Source organism: Mesoplodon bidens (genome assembly GCF_964165515.1).
Source record: "Mesoplodon bidens genome assembly, chromosome: 10".
Taxonomy (NCBI): domain Eukaryota; kingdom Metazoa; phylum Chordata; class Mammalia; order Artiodactyla; family Ziphiidae; genus Mesoplodon; species Mesoplodon bidens.
The window spans coordinates 63,380,973-63,397,527 of NC_138172.1; the positions used below are offsets into that span (position 1 = coordinate 63,380,973).

Consider the following 16,555-nt stretch of genomic DNA (forward strand, 5'->3'; position numbering starts at 1 on the left):
ATACCAAAGGCCTGATTATCATATATTGATATAGGAATGCATAGGTCATCTGATCAAATAATATTAGCCGTCTTCTGCTCTATCCATGCAGCAAAAACTCTTAACAACTGTGGATAACTGGAAATCTGAGTTTCAGCTTTCTTAGAAATAACTACTCTTGACATATTCCAATATATTAAAAATAGGGCAGGAAAATCAATGAGGATGTGTGTTCAGAAATGTCACTGTCATGAAGAATAGGTAAATTTGTTTTTCAGCTACTGGGGAAATATACCTCCTCAGAACTTAGATTTTTTGTTTTTTGTTTTTGGTAAGAGGACAAGAACGACTAAAATATATCAACTTTTGCTTTTGGACAAAAATGCATCTGACTGTATTTTTACTTAGGGGTATTGTGGGTTTCCTCTGGAGCTGCTGGGTTCTAGTGGGTTCTGCGAAAGGAAGTTTGGGAGACAATCATGTTCACTCCAGTTTTATTTATAGACGACTACGGAACCACGAAAGACGGGAAATACAGAGGGAAATTCTTTCTATCTTGGGTTTGCCTCACAGACCCAGACCATTTTCACCTGGAAAACAAGCTTCCTCTGCACCTCTCTTTATGCTGGACCTGTACAACGCCATGGCCAGTGAGGAGAACCCCGAGGAGCCGGATTACTCTGTGAGGGCATCCCTGGCAGCAGAGAGCAGGGGAGCCAGGAAGGGCTCCCCAGCCTCTCCCAATGGGTACCCTCGCCGCATCCAGTTGTCTCGAACGACTCCCCTGACCACCCAGAGTCCTCCTCTAGCCAGCCTACATGATGCCAACTTTCTGAATGATGCTGACATGGTCATGAGCTTTGTCAATTTAGGTATGTTGTTCGTTTATTTGTTAATCTATGTTATTGCAAAGTGGACGTTTTCCTAATGGTAAAGTAGCTGCCTGGTAGGTGGTCATGTTTATATAAAGTCATTTTCTATAACTCTCCTCTCCAGCTTCTGTTTCCTTTCTTTCACTGACATAAAATAAGATTTTGCCTTAGGCAACAAAGTCATATGTGTGTGTGTGTGTGTATATATATATATATATATATATATATATATATATATATATATATATATATATATTAATATAAAAAGCTAAAATTAAGCACATGGTTTGGGTAAATTTGGGTCTTTTCACATCTTTTTAAAATTTCAACTTTGCTTAAATGTATGAATAAACAGGCAATAGTTTAAAAAAAGGAGAATTTATGAGGATAGTTAAGCTATGGGCAAAATAATAATCATAGTAATAATAATAATGATAATGATGATGCAAGTATTTACAGATGGAAAAGTAAAAGTGACATTCTGGACCATTTTTTGGTTAGTAATTTAAAAGACATATAAGTGTAATTTATATGCCACTTAAGAATGCTCATTTTAGTGAGGAAACTACTGTGAAAATATTGATGTGAAATTAATTAAGTTCAAATAATATTGTAAAAGATTACTATCAAAGACTTTCAGCGATAGATTCTGAAATCCTGTGAAAAATATTTTGGAAAATAAGTTTCAATCTAACATTTTTTAACTGTAATGATTAAAATATATTATACTTCTTTGACTTTTTTCAGAGGCAAGAGAAATGTAAAACATGCTATGATGCTTTACCTATACAAAACTTTCCTTGACATTTAAGATAAAAAAATTTCAATTGAAAAATTCTTTAATTATCAGTATGGTTACAGAATAATTTTAAAAATTATGTTTTAGTGCTGATACTGACAATACCTAAAAAATTGATATTGACAATATCAAATGATGTTAGTGCCCAGAATTTCATCTTGCAATAATATTAAAGAGTCACCACTTTAAAATGACTTTACAGGGGCTGTAATTTTCTTTAAATTTTTTGGTAGTGACTGAAGGTGAAAATTTACTATCTTTAAACATTCAAGAAAACCACATAGAGTGTATTTATTTTTGAAGACAAAACTTAATAAATTTAATCAATTTTAATGTTAGAACTTTTAAAACTTTATTTTAAAAGTGCAATCTGCTTGGACTTAAAATTGACATGTTTTATTACACACTTAATTTAAAACTTCCTCAAATAATATCTCAAAAATATTCTTTGTAAAGTCAGATAGCAACAAATCTTAATAACACATGATGCTTTTATAATATGTGTTGCTTAATATGCCCTGCTCATTTGCTCTGAGCAATCCTAGCAGGAAGGATAAGGTGCCTAATAAATCATATGTTTCACGTTACAGGAGACAAAGCTCTCATTATAAGTTTTAGTAAGTCATCATTGGTTGCCTTAATCGGGTGTCATGGAGGCCTTTTCTTCTACATGTAATTAACAGGTTCCTTTGGAACTTTCAAGGCATTAAAATATATCTTAATTCTAAATTAGTTTGATTGTTTTTTTCTTCATGAGTGGCATGCAAATGTGACTCATGGTATGTTTGAATTTGTAGCAATTTCTCAAGCTTATTCAATAATTTAAGTTAGTTTTAATATTTTCATAGAAAAAATGCAATTAAGCATGATTTACATATTCATAAAATAAATCACTGAAAAAATCAGTTCAGGTCATCTAAAATCTGACAGGAAAGAATGTGTTACGTTATGTACTTTATAAAACAATAGCTCAGTCATGAATCTTTTCTAATAATATATTAAAATTGAATACTTTGATCATTCACAAGAGTGTGTATTTGTTTTATCAGAAAGGAATGAAGTATGATTTTTGAACCCGTGCACCATTGTTCTTTATAAATCTACATAGAATAAGAAAGCCAAAACCAATAATAAACAGTTTTATTCAAGGACTTTTAGGACGATTTTTATCATTAAAGAATACTATATTTTTAAATCAGTAGACTTTTGGTTATTTGTTTGGATTATAATAACAAAGCAGTTTATTAACTATACCATGAAATATAATTATTCATTTTACACTAGAGAAACAATACTGGATATAAGCTTCAGAAAATTTTTATTTATTTATATATTCTTATCATGCTTAACTTTCTGAGTAGTGATTTATCTTCAATAATAGACCGTATTGTTTTCTCCTTATTTAATAATTCCAAATGAAATGTCTCACATGAAATTACTGACAAATTGATTGTGATACTAAGTGAGTTTTTCCTAGTAGTCTGAGGAAAATTGAACCACAGTTTTATTTTATTATCTTTAGACCATGCCTTCTACTACGTCCAAAGCTTATAGTCAATCACTACTTAGTAAAAAGCTTTAATTTCTATATTTCTTCCATAATAAAATAGGTCAAAGTATACTTAGAAAAGGTAAAAGTGTAATATCATTATTAACAGTGCTAAGAATTTCAGTGCTTCTTACTGTAAAATTCATTAAACAGTATTATCTGGAACTTTTTTCACTTTCTGTAAGACTCAAGAGGATTTTATTTTATTTTTTTAGTATCTTAAAAGATATGTATATAGTGGAGATTGAGGGCAAATGATCAAATTAGCAAGAGGCAAGGGATTTGTATTGAGGAAGTCACCTGATATTTAAAAATGTGAAAAGAATCTGTTGACATTTCCCATAACAAGTTGAATTATATAAAATGGATCTAGTAGCATCCTTGTTATTAATGCCTGCCTGTCTCATTTTCAAGTCAAATAATGGATTTTCTACAATTATCTTGTCATTCAGAAAGACATTTTTTCCAACATAAGTTTTGCTCACCAAGAACAATTAAATTTAATTCAAACTCTGAATCATATTTAATAAAATATCTATTTTTAAAATTTCAGATGAGATTAGTTTTATGTTCATAAGCAAAAAATAGAGTAGAATTTACTAGAAGAAAAAATAAAATGTGAATAAATTGCCTCAAGGCCAATGTAAACAACTAAATATGAAACCAAACACATTATTCTGACCTTTAAATTATTTTAGTGATTTGTTCACTTTAAAGAAACAATATTAATTATTAATTGTGTGAAGAGAAATTTTCTGCCTCGTTTTATTCATTATTTTTAGGCCAACTTTCGTCAGTCTCATAGTCTATAGCTTTTACAGATTGACTTCTCTGCTTTCTCCCTAAAACTAATGAATATCAGTGGAATTTTGCTTAGTCAATTCCACACTATTTAGTTAGTAACAAAAATATCTTTCTGGTAATTTTTTTCTTTTTCAAAAATGTTAAGGGTTAGTTTATATATCAAATACCTTTGCAAATGAAAAGAATGATTAGGTAAGTTGCTTGCAACATTTAAGCATATCTCTAGTTTACATAAACAAGTAGTGTATTTCTAAGATCTTTTAGTTAGAAACCAATTTGATTACTTGGTGATCATAAAATTAAAATGACATAACATTGTAGATGTTTTAGAGGAAATTACAAAAATCAGTCAACATAGGAAATTCATTTTTGTATTATTCTTTGTCTACATGTATTTCCCTGATAAAGAACTTCAGGTTTATTAATGGGCTTTGATCAGTTGGCTTGGAGTCAAATACTCAGATACAGTTCAAGAATGTGTACTCATTTTCAAGCATAAAAGTATAAAAATGTGATGCTTACATTTTTTCATGTTTTATGACAACATATTTAACATGTTAAGGTATGAAATAGAAAAAAAATGCTTAAACCCTTCTTCCTTACTTCCCCAAATCATTAAACTCCCTTGGTATTGGAAGAAAAAAAAATGCTTATGCCCTCAGTTGACAACTTTGAAAGACATCTTTGATATTTATTGTTGATTTTGGCTGACTCAAGTGCCAAGTGGAGAGGATTTATACACAGATCTACCTAAAGGTGTCTATCTATGTAGTCTCTCCAACAGGGTTATTAACACTTGTGTAACATAAACACACCTATAAACACACACACAATTGTTTTTTTTTTTTGAGGAAAGGGGGATGGGATGGAAGGAAAGATGATCTAAAACCATTATAGTACATATTCATGGATTATGCCTGGAATCACAAACGGTAATACTGGGTAAAACAATGATTCTTTACAGCTTTTCACTTTTGAAGAGAAAAGAAGTCACTGAGGGTGGAGACCTTTTTCTCTCTTCTTCATCAACCCTTGGCATTCATGAACGCACCCCAGGGGGATTCTCGTTCTTCTCTAAAGCTCTGTCCTTGCTGATTGATGGGCATGGCTGCAGAGATAGTTATAATCATAGTTTAATTAGAAGTTTTCTGCATGTTGAATTGTCACTCACAAATCGCTAGTTTTAGAAGTTTAATCAGAAGTAATGGCCGGAGAGAAGAAGGTATGATAACACCTGTAGAAGGGCTTGGGGCTGTTCACCCACCATCTCCAGCTCCTTCCCTTTCATTCTTCCATTTTTGCAATATCACCTCTCTCTCTCCTCCCCACCTCCTGCCCCTCCCTTTTGTTGGACTTTCCTCTGTAGTTCTAGGGCCTCTCCAGCTTCAGGCTTTCTTGGCATCCCTCTCCTGACTGCCCCCACCCTTCTTGGGGTCTGCCTTTGGTCCTTGTTTCTTCGTGGCTGAAGGCTTAGATGAGCTGAAAATCAATTCGTCATAGCTCCATCATTGAGGTACAGTCTCGTGTTTTCTCTCTGTTGAGAAGGAAAAGGTTATGATGGGCCCATTGCAGCCTCCACCCATCAGGAGAAAAGCTCCCCAGGGCATCAGAACCTCTCTGGCTGTTGCATCCCCTTTAACTGTTTCTCTACCATCCCTTTCATCTTCGCCTCCTCACCTCTCCCCCAGGATCCCATGGACTGAATTTAATTGTTTTTGCCATTCCTATTTTATAACAGTATTAAAATTTAAAAGGGGAAATTCAAGGGCAAGTTAAAAAAAAAGGGAAAAATGCACCACTGAACAAAAATAACGCTAATCAAAAATGCGATCCATTTTTGGTTTGTAAAACCCATTAGCTAATAGAATTTTATGGAATACTCATGGCACGTCTGTAAAGAAATGAGGATTTCCTTTGTTAAGTTGAAGAGAGATGTTGAAAGAGCATAAAGAGATCAAGAGTAATGGTTGGAGACAGAGAACAATGAGGATGAGATGGAGAGAGAAAAAGTATTTTTTAAAGCCCTGGAAAGGAGGAAAATGAATGGAATGAGTGTTCGGGGCCATCTATGGGCCTCGCAGGTGGAGGCTGTGGGGAAACCCTTTGTCTACTTCATCCTGACTGCTGCTAGTACCACATCCCCAGCCACATGGGCTCCAGGGGGAAATCCATTCATCCTTCCGGACTAAAACACCGAAGCGGGGCAAAGAGAGAGGGCGCTCTCAGTGTGTGTGTACCAGGAGCACACAGATGGGCTACTCACATGTACAGTCATAAATAATGTAGTAACTCAGCTTGAAAAATCCATAGGTTAAAGGAAGAGGCTTCGCTGATGCAGAGAGGGGCTGAGATCAGAGGAGCCACTGAAAGGCTGGGAGGGAAACAATGCATCCCTTGTTCTAGGGAATATTTATGAGTGCTTCTTTGCACCTTCAGTTCATATTTTATTGGCTGGGCTGTGGGGTTTCCCCATTTGCTCATCTCTTAAAATAATACCCTTGGCTAAGATATTCTTTAAAATACACCAGTCAGCCCTGACAACTGGCTCATTTATTTGGGGGGAGAAGGAAGCTGTTGTGATGTTGATGTCTAATGGGAATGTTTAAGATCCAGTCATGGAGCTTAAAATTATGACAGTGTGATAAAAATCATAGTGGGAGTATTCACCTGCCTTTTTTGGAGATGTTTACAAGAATCTACTTAACCAAGTAGTAACCCCAGCTTTGTACGAGTCTTATCTAAACGGCTGTGATAAAATGATAATCTAATAAGGTAGAAACAAAATCTGTTAAAGTGTACAATGTTTAAAATGAGCAAAAAAAGTGATCTGTAGATTTGTAAGAAGGTTCTTTAGCGGTTTTGGGAGAAAGGGAAATAACAACAAACCTTCATAACCAAAGAAAGTACATATCTACACTTGGAAGGCAGTGAATTACATACACATTATACAAAACGTAGAAACCCAGACCTTGTGTAATGTTAAATTGTTTGATCAGTATAGAAATGAAACAAAGGTTTAATTATTTTATAATTTCTAAGATGATGAAGATCCCTGCCTTTACAATGATGTGTCCTTTCATTTTACTTTTCATAAACAATGGAGTCTTGGGGCTTGCCTTACAAAAACAGCCCTACGTTTTAGAAATAAATACATCTAATTACATTATCTCTTACATATTGTGTTTATTTAACTTCTTTCTGGATGTAAATAACAATTTTATTGTTCTTGTGGTTTAACAGCTTTCCTTAAGTTGTTTGCAATAAAGAAAATAGTTTAAAGAGGTTAGATGCAAATCTCACTTAGATTTTATGCAGGCCTATGAAACATGTCAACATCAAAAGATTTATTAACATTTACAGACCCCTTCAGCTATGCTGTCCTGATATGAGAAATTCAATATTATTTGTTGCACACAGATTTCCTCTCCTCAGTGAAACTTTGCTATTAGCCTTCCTATAGAGGGAGAGGCAGTCTATTTTCAGAATTCTGAGTCCATGGCATATTACTGCTCAAATGGCTTTAAGATTTAATTATAAATGAAACCTAATTGTAGAGTAGTATAGAAGAAGCCAGCATGCCTGGATTAGGATCCCATAGTCTACATTCTCTTGCAGGGTGACCTTGGGCAAGTTACATCTCACTGTGCCTCTCATTCCTTGTCTAAGAAGTGCTGATGATAATAATACCACCTTCCTCCTTGGGTACTGAGAGGATTAAATGACTTAATCATATTTTAAGAAGATTTTAAGAAGAGTATTTGGAACCTAGTGAGACCTCTCAAAATGGCCGTTATTGTTACTGGAATTTCATTTGTAGCCAACATCTGTACCACATTTGCAGGAGCAGCTAAGTAATTCATGGAGCCCAGTGTAAAATGGAAATATGGGGCCACTTGTTTAAGAGTTATCAAGAATTCCAAGATGCTGGCAGCAGGTTATTAGACCCGATGCAGGACCCTCTTGAGTACATATTTGATGACATGTTACACTAGCAGGAATCAAGCCCTATTCATCTTTTTCTTATCCCCAGTGGAAAGAGACAACATGCACAAAGTGCATCATTTGAGTTTAATTAATGTTATAATATTTCTAATGTTGTAGGTGGGGCTTTCTGGAAAAACTGGAAGTAATGCAGAATGTGTAAAAGCAGGGGAGCCTTCTTTCATGACTCCTAGGATGGGACGGGAGCAGAAACAGTTACCAGAAAGCTTAGAGGAGGATTGTGGAGGGAAGGCACCCTGACGGGAACAGTGGCCTTTGTGAGAGCGATGCCAGGCAACCAACCCCTATGGACTCAGCAGGGAGGGAGGTCAAGCAGTAAATACCCAGACCTTACTTTTCTGCTCTCTTTCCCATTGGCTGATCTTCACTGAAAGACAAGGGCCGTGGAGCCCATTGGATCAGCTCTTGAAAAGTCAGCCTCTCCGTGTAGAAAACTGAGCAGAGAAACAGGGAGAGTGTATATTGAGGCATCAACTGAAGATACTGGGGACAAATGAATAAATGCATATTGAGTGTTTAGTCAACAAAAGTTCTAGAATGACTTCAATTTCAGTGCAAGTTACTGATAGGTATGTTAATCCTTGTCCTGGTCAATTTATTGCAAAATTTAAGAGATAATCATAATATAGTGTGAGAACTAATTATGTCACAAGTTGGTGAAGTGGCCAAAACAGGCATGGTATGCTGAAAAAAAAAATTCTTAAATTGTATCTGGATCAGTAATTTCACATGATATATTAAAACTGTTTTAGAGCAAACTGAAATTAGAAACAAAACCCACAATAAAAACAGCAGACTACCATTGCCAATCACAAAACTCAGTAGAGAAAGCACTAGAATATATGCAGATTGGTAGGGCAAATATAAAGGGCTATATGTGTTTTCAATCTCTAGAGCTATTGATTCTCAATTCTATGTCATTCTTGCTGAAATGACCCGTGACTGTGTGTTAAAGTTTTGTGAATTCTGAGTGGAACCATATAAAATTCTCCACAGTGTATGTTGCAGGTAAATATCATTTCAGGAGGAGGCAAATTCAGATGATTGTCTTTCTTCTTTGCTACCTTTCCTCTCCCCTAGAAGAGTTCCTGTGACTCACAGATGTGGAATTTCATGGGGGAGCAGGTGTGTCTGCTGTTTAGTTCTCATAAATAACCAACGTCTAAGCCTCGAGGCCAGAGCCATTCCCCTACCCTTTAATCCCAGAGGAGCTTTGAGTAGAACAGCTTCTTTCCAGTATAAACTCTGTTCCCCTTCAAAGCTTTGAAGGATGGAAATTTTAACCTGCTTTTACTTCTATAATTATCAAAAGCAGAGGAAGGGTGAGTTCAACTTGGAAATGATGTAGACTCCTCTGCAAATAACTTTGATGCAGACATTGAAGACTCATTTAGTGAGGAAGAGGTGAAGGTCCTCAATTCTATAAGCCTTATGGTTAATATTTTGTAGATGTTTTCTTTGCTCAGAGTGAGGAGGGGTTATTTGGTTCTCTAACCCCCTCAGGAGGGTTTAAGTGTAAGGGTTTTGGAGTCACACTGGTTCAAATATCAGCTTTGCATTAACACCTGCATATCTTTGAACAAACTAGTTCACTTCGTGGGACTGTTCCCTCATCTGTAAAGTGGAGATCATAACACAGAATTGTAGTTAGGACTTAATAAGGCAAGGGTATAGAGGTCTTTGAGCCGACATGAGCAAAGGATGCAATTAACGATCCCTATTGCTACTATATTTCCTTCTACTAGAGGAAGATCCCTGCTGTTCTAATGTTTGAGTTGGTGTTCTATGCCCAGTCCACCAGACATTGTCAGATAATTTTCTATCTGAAACTGTGGAACGTTATGCACATGACTTTTGCTCCATCCAAAAGAAAATGAACTTGAATTTCAGGGACTCTGTCTTCAAATTGGTCAGTTGATGGGCTCTACTCCCTCCTTGAGGTGTCCAAGGAAAGGTCAGTCCACGATCGAGCCTTTGAGTAGCTGTGGGGCTTCCCTGTAATCACCTGAAGGCAACACTTTCTGTGAGTTGCTGCTGAAAGGTGCTTTTCAATTACTTTTGGTCCCTTTCCTAGAATGAACCCAACATTCTACTTTAGTTCCAGGTATTACCTGTACAATTTCCTTGCTTGTTATGGAGAAGGGGAAACTGATGGCAGGCCAAAGTAATAATATAGAATTAGAAAACATGTGGTGGTGAAGGCTGGGCATTCTCTAAAAGATGCTTTTGAAAGACAGGGAGAAAAAATCTTGAGTTCGAAAGCTTATTTTCAGAAGCCAACTTGTGTTTTTTTTTTTAGTTTTAATTTTGCAAGAAGTTGATTCATGATGAAAATATCAGTTAATAAACTCCTGAACTCTAAAAGAGGAAAGCCACTCTGTTCAAATAATCATTCAATCCCGGCACTTTTAGTGTTGTCTGTTAATCAGATCATGTTTGAATTTATGATTTTCTAATTTGTAGCTGTTCTCATTACTATTTGTATTATTATTATTATCACTTTGTTTCTATTTCAAACAATTCAGCCTTAAGCATTTTGACTTTCCTAGACTATTTCTTTGGGTTTTTCTTTTGTTTTTTCAGATGACAGTCAGATATTTTTATTAATTTTCCTGAATTGCTTTTTGTTATAATATTTTAAAGCAGGATGGGAATTTATGAGTTTTATCCAAAAAGTCACACAAAAGGCCATGCATGAACTGTGGACCTCTTCTGATTACAGTATCCATATTGTAAAGTCATCACATAGACTTATGATATTTCCTAATATGTTGAGTGGGAAAATATGGATTTATTGTTTTTTCATTATTTGATAACATGCTAAAGATAAGTCATTATGATGTTCTTTGCTAAGTTTTCATTGTGGTGAGTGAAGTTCTTAAACTAAAATATGGATTCCAAAATTTATTGGCATGTTCAAATCAACAATTAGGATTTTTTTGTTCCATACTGCCATATCAAAAACAGTTAGCATTTTACAGTTATTTACTTGGAGGGAGAATTTATCAGAATTAAGCAAGCTGTTTATCATTGTTTTTTCATGTGTGTATGTGATACATTTAAAGTATATGACATTGTCACATAATTTTAAATGATAGTATAGTTGTAGCAACAGTGACAACAATTAAATATAATTCCTGTGCCGGGAACAGGACTAAGTGATTTACATGCATTATTTTAGTTAATCTCTGTCTCAGTTTTATGGGTAAATATTTTTCTGTTTCCATTTATTGGTGTGAAAATTGAGACTCATCAGAGGTTAAATAACTAACAAAGGTCACCAACCTGGTAAATGTCAGAATCAGTACTGGGACCATGATCTGTCTGGCTATACATTTTTTTGTTCTTTGTCACTACTTTTTAGCTAGGTAACCTACTTTTGATATATATAAACAACAGTGCAACTTCTAACAACAATAATCATCGTTTTCACTTTTGTACATCACTTTAGCATCCAGCACTCAGGGAAGTGGATATGACCCCACAATACACATCTGTGAGCACTGGAGATCTGAGAGGTCATTCATTCAGTCATTGGGCAAATGGAACTGACTACCTACTGTTGGGTCAGGCACTGTGGAAAGACTCTGCCTGTCCCACTGCCAAGATCACAGGGCAAGAGGAGCCAGGTCCAGGCCCAGAGTTCTTGATTCTTGTGCCAGGATTCTTTTGCTCAATGTCACCAACTTTCAAGAAATCACACAAAAATTCCAGCACCAAGTAAAAAGAAAAGCACTAACAAACATTATCTAAAAGAATGTGTTGCTTTGTTGTTGAAATAACCAGGCAGAATTAATTTCTTGTGTGCAGAGAAAATAGTTTTCAAACCTAAATTACTTTAAAGACAATTTTTTAAAAAAAGCTTCTTACCAGCAAACAGAACATAAGGAAGCCTGTTAGTCCAAAAAGCATAAGGCAGAGGTAGAACTAATCTTCAGCAAATGTTAGGGACTCTGAAACCTGCTGTGTAGCGGGTAGCACTTTACCAATAGGAGATAATTCCCCTAAAATCACTAGGTGATTTTAGGGGAAATATCTCAAAAGAAGGTTCACATTTTACAGTGCATGCTTACTGCACGTTCCAGACCTAAGTGTGGCTTAAACATTCATTATTTATTTGTGCTGTACTTAGGAAATAGGGGTAAAGGTCATACAATTTTTCAACTTTAAGTTATTTGATCTGTCTAAATCTTGACCCCAGACCCTAACTTACTTCTTAATTTGTGTGCTAACAAGCTTGTGTTCAGTGTCTCCTTTGTCACTGTACACACTGCACATGATGTGGATTCAGGATATAATGAGTCATTGAAGACACATTTTATCATGTAGGGAATAACACAGAATTCCAAGAATTGGTATACAGACCTCTTGGATACATGTCTTTGAATCTACTCAGGATCCTGAGCATTAGACCATTATTACTTCAACTTGATTGTTGAGAAACATTGACAAATATTTTACCACTGTTTTACTCTTTACCAACAATCTGCTGTGACCATGAAATGAACTTATACAGAAAAATGTGGATCTAAGTCTCCTGGGGCACCATGCCTCTGACTGGTGTTTACCTGTGAGTTCATATCAACAAACACCAGATCATCAAAGTGAAATGATAAAAGAAGCCCTTAAGGTTCATAATGATTTCTGCTCTACTGAAATTCACTGTCTTCCACAGTTAACACTTATTTGGTGCTTATAAATTACCAGACAGAGTGCTAATAGCATTTCAAGTGCTAACATTTAATTCCCACAAAATTACCCTATTTTACAGATGAGGAAACTGAGACTCAGAGATGTTAAGGCATTGGTCCGAAATACTACATCTTGTAAGAGGAGGAACTGGATTCAGAATCTAAGCTGCTCCCTGCTGTACTGTGTTGTCTTTGTAGATGCTGTTGGGAAGACTGTTGGTTGGGACATGGTTTGAATTCTACCAAGTTCTACATATTTTTCCAACATTTCCCATATTGGATTTGGAATATTTTTACTTCATTAGTAATGCTTTACGTTTTAGGAAAAAAAAAAAATTCTAGTGATGAATTTACCAAGAGTGTTATCCCTGGAGTTGGGCTCCTCCAGGCCTTCTTCTGAACTGGGATGTTTTGGCCTTCTGAAGGAGACAAATCCTCATAATACTCACAAGGCAGAGGGAGGCAAGCATTCTGAAGACACCGGTGATACTGACCTTTGTGCCATGCAACCAGCTGGCCAGTAATGAGGAATGGAAAGGGGATTTATGTTGATTCCCAACTTCAAAAGACAGATTTGGGATGAACAGGAGTAACGTTTGGTAAATTAGAAAAGAGGTAGAATTTCAAAGTTGCAAACAGTAATAGGCCTCAGAAACAATGGTTGGAGGTTGGAATAAATAATCGTGAGTTCATTTGGATGCTGGAAAACCACCAAAGTGCTGGCCAGTGTAGAAGGACACATAACAGGGCTGCCCTGCACCTAAGGAGGAGTGCCTTGTCACAGCTTTTCTGACCCAATCCTGGACTGGTCAGTGAATGTCATGAGATACCTACTAGACTAGAAGTTTGGGCTACAGGACCATCTACCTACAAGTGAGGAAATTCCTGCTGTTGCAGATGGGAACTCTGGCAGCTAGCCTCTGCTCCATCCTGCTAGTTGTGGCTGAAGTCTCCTCTGTATGCTATATAACACTGAACACTCCACACTGAATGCATATCTCTTGATCTGTAGCAGCTACAGCCCTAATCTCTTGCACGTGTAAAGTGAGTGCCTTTCATATAATTCACTCATTGCCCCTACATCACACCAAATTTAAATCTATTATTTCTGTTCCTCATGTGTTTTATCAATTAAAAGCTAAGACCTTGGGATAATTAATTTTTTTTTTCCAAGAGAAAGTATTTCTGGGATGAAGTGTTTGAGGGCAGTTGCCCTCAGTTTCAGCTGCCCTCAGCTTCAATACCAAGCCAAGAAATCAAAAAAGGGCTTGTAAAAAGCAGGGATGATTGTTCATGTATCAACTCTTAGCAAAATGCCTGAGGACTAATTTCTGCGTTGAAAAGCAAGTCAAGCAGTAGCTGCAGAGTAAAGCTGAGCATCTAAGATGGCACCTGTTTCTTTTTAAAATTTCTGCTTTCTTTCTCTCTCTTCCTCCCTTTACTTAACTGTTCCTACCCAATCAACGCATTGCCTGATTGTAATGTAAGGGGAAGTGTGAATGATCTCAATATCTTACCTCTAAATATTTAGACTGAGATGTACTTAGAAGGTCAGAAGATAAAATTATTGTTTATAAAAGGATCAAAAATCATATTTAATTTTAATTTCACTAACTCATTGACATATAATAACTCAAGCCCATGCTGAATCAAGATTGTTTAAATTTCTTGGGCACTTTCAATCACTGACTCTTTTTAATCAGAATTCTTAGTATTTGTAAGGTGATTTCATTGAAAGTATTTCAAGTCCTTCTAGGGAGTGAATCTGAAATTTTATAGTCAAATAAATTTGAAGGATGCTGAGAAACAGTAATTAAATAGGGTTTGATATTTCCAAGAGGAGACTTCTCAGTATCTTTATTATGCTAACGGGCATGGTGAATCTCTGCAAGGAAGATGTGGGTTATAGAGTTTCCTGTGCAAGGTGGACTCTGGAACTCTTCTGACAGAGCACCATGGGTACCTGAGGTTACAGGGAACTCACTCTGACAAAAGCTCTTCCACGTTGAAATCCTATTATATAAAAGCCATTTCGGAAATATGGCAAGCAGAGCATTATGATAAGCTAATTTGCTGACACCATGACCACTTTAAAAAGAAGCAGGAAGTAAAGACTCAGACGTAGAGCACGGACTTGCGGACATGGAGGGGAAGGGGAAGCTCGGACAAAGTGAGAGAGTAGCATTGACATATATACACTACCAAATGTAAAATGGATGGCTAGTGGGAAGCTGCTGCATAGCACAGGGAGATCAGCACTATGCTTTGTGACGACCTAGAGGGGTGAGATAGGGAGGGTGGGAGGGAAGCTCAAGAAGGAGGGGATATGGGGATATATGTATACATATAGATGATTCACTTTGTTGTACAGCAGAAACTAACACAACTTTGTAAAGCATTTATAATCCAATAAAGATATTTTTTTAAAAAAAGAAATTTAGAAAAAGAAAAAAATCCATGACATTAAGAAAAACGAAAGAGGAACAATTGAAATTATTTTTGATGATATAGTTTCCTTAATCCAATATATCCAAATGTTATTGTTTTGATATGTACTCAATATAAAAAGTTAATGAGATATTAAAAAAGAAGGAAAATGTTTAAATTCTATTATCTAGAATGACCATTGTTTATATTTTTAGATATTTCTTTCCATACTTTTCAAACATACATTTTTCATAGAGTTGAGCAATGTTTATGCAATGTTGTACCCTTAGTTTATTCTTGATTTTTTAGTATATGACTTTTCTCATTTCTTTGTGTGCTCTTTATGGGCATATTTTTAATGACAGTAATATTTCAGCTGAAAAATTCATTTGTATAAACATTCTTTTATAGTTGGGCATGTAATTTTTCCAGTTTTTACTATTATATATTCCATTACAATGAATATCTCTCTCTATATAAGTGTTCATAAACATTTTTGACAATTTCTGATCATTTTTCGTAGAGTCTGTTCTTAAAAAGTGAATTAATAGAAAAAAAGATATAATTGTCTTTTAAATCTCCTGAAAGATATTACTAAAGTTTTTTTCAGTAAACTTCTTTCAATTACTATTTGCACCAACAGTAAATGCTAGAACTATTTTATCATACTGAAACCTAAATTAAATCTAATATATTAACATTCTTGATAATCTTAAACGTCTTTTTTTGAATTTGTATTTCTTCCAAGATCGATTCTTTTATATATCTATTGGCCATATATATCGTCTCTCTGGGAAGTCCTATTTTGATATTTTTGTTCATTTTTCTAGTTACCTTATCTCATTGTTGCTTATGCTTAGAAATTCCTCCTGTGCTTAGGTATTTAATAATTATTCACTTCTAATTTTTACAATTTTTATGCTTTGATTTCTCGCTTTCCACCTCACTTGTCATTTGTGTATAACAGTCATGGGAAAACACTCCGTTATTTAAGAGTTTGGAAAATATTCCATCCACATCCCACTCTAGAAATAACCGCTTAAAGGTGCAATGTAGCTGATTCCTGGAATAGAAATCAAGAAGAATGGGGAATTCATAGTCTTCAGGGAACCACAGTTTGAGAATTAAAGTCAGCTGAACAAATAAATTTGGTCTAAATAACCTTACACCCAAATAATATCTTGTAATTTAATTATAAAACATGCATTTACAGATGACCTAAGAACAGGGCTGGCAGAGGGGTATAAGTATCTCATTGATTATAATATTTAAAGGTGGCATTTGAGGATTGGAGAGAAAGAGCACTAAGTAAATATGCACATTATTTTTAAATTGATTAGCCATTGCCTGCATTTACCCACAAAAAAACATACTTTCTAGTTTAGTATCAAGTTTGTTTATTGAGTCTAAATCTTTTTCACAGAATCCCAAG

The 16,555-nt window shown here is 35.3% G+C and overlaps 1 protein-coding gene across 1 annotated transcript in view; it reads left to right on the forward strand.

Moving 5' to 3' along the window:
• Positions 1-295: 295 nt before the first annotated feature.
• Positions 296-16,555, forward strand: part of BMP5 (bone morphogenetic protein 5) — a gene marked incomplete at its 3' end in the record, with an annotated part of 117,475 nt that continues 101,215 nt past the window's right edge. The window contains exon 1 of the mRNA XM_081247130.1: positions 296-851. Coding sequence (XP_081103256.1) covers positions 362-851 — 490 coding nt within the window. The 5' untranslated portion in view covers positions 296-361. The remainder of the gene's footprint in view (positions 852-16,555) is intronic.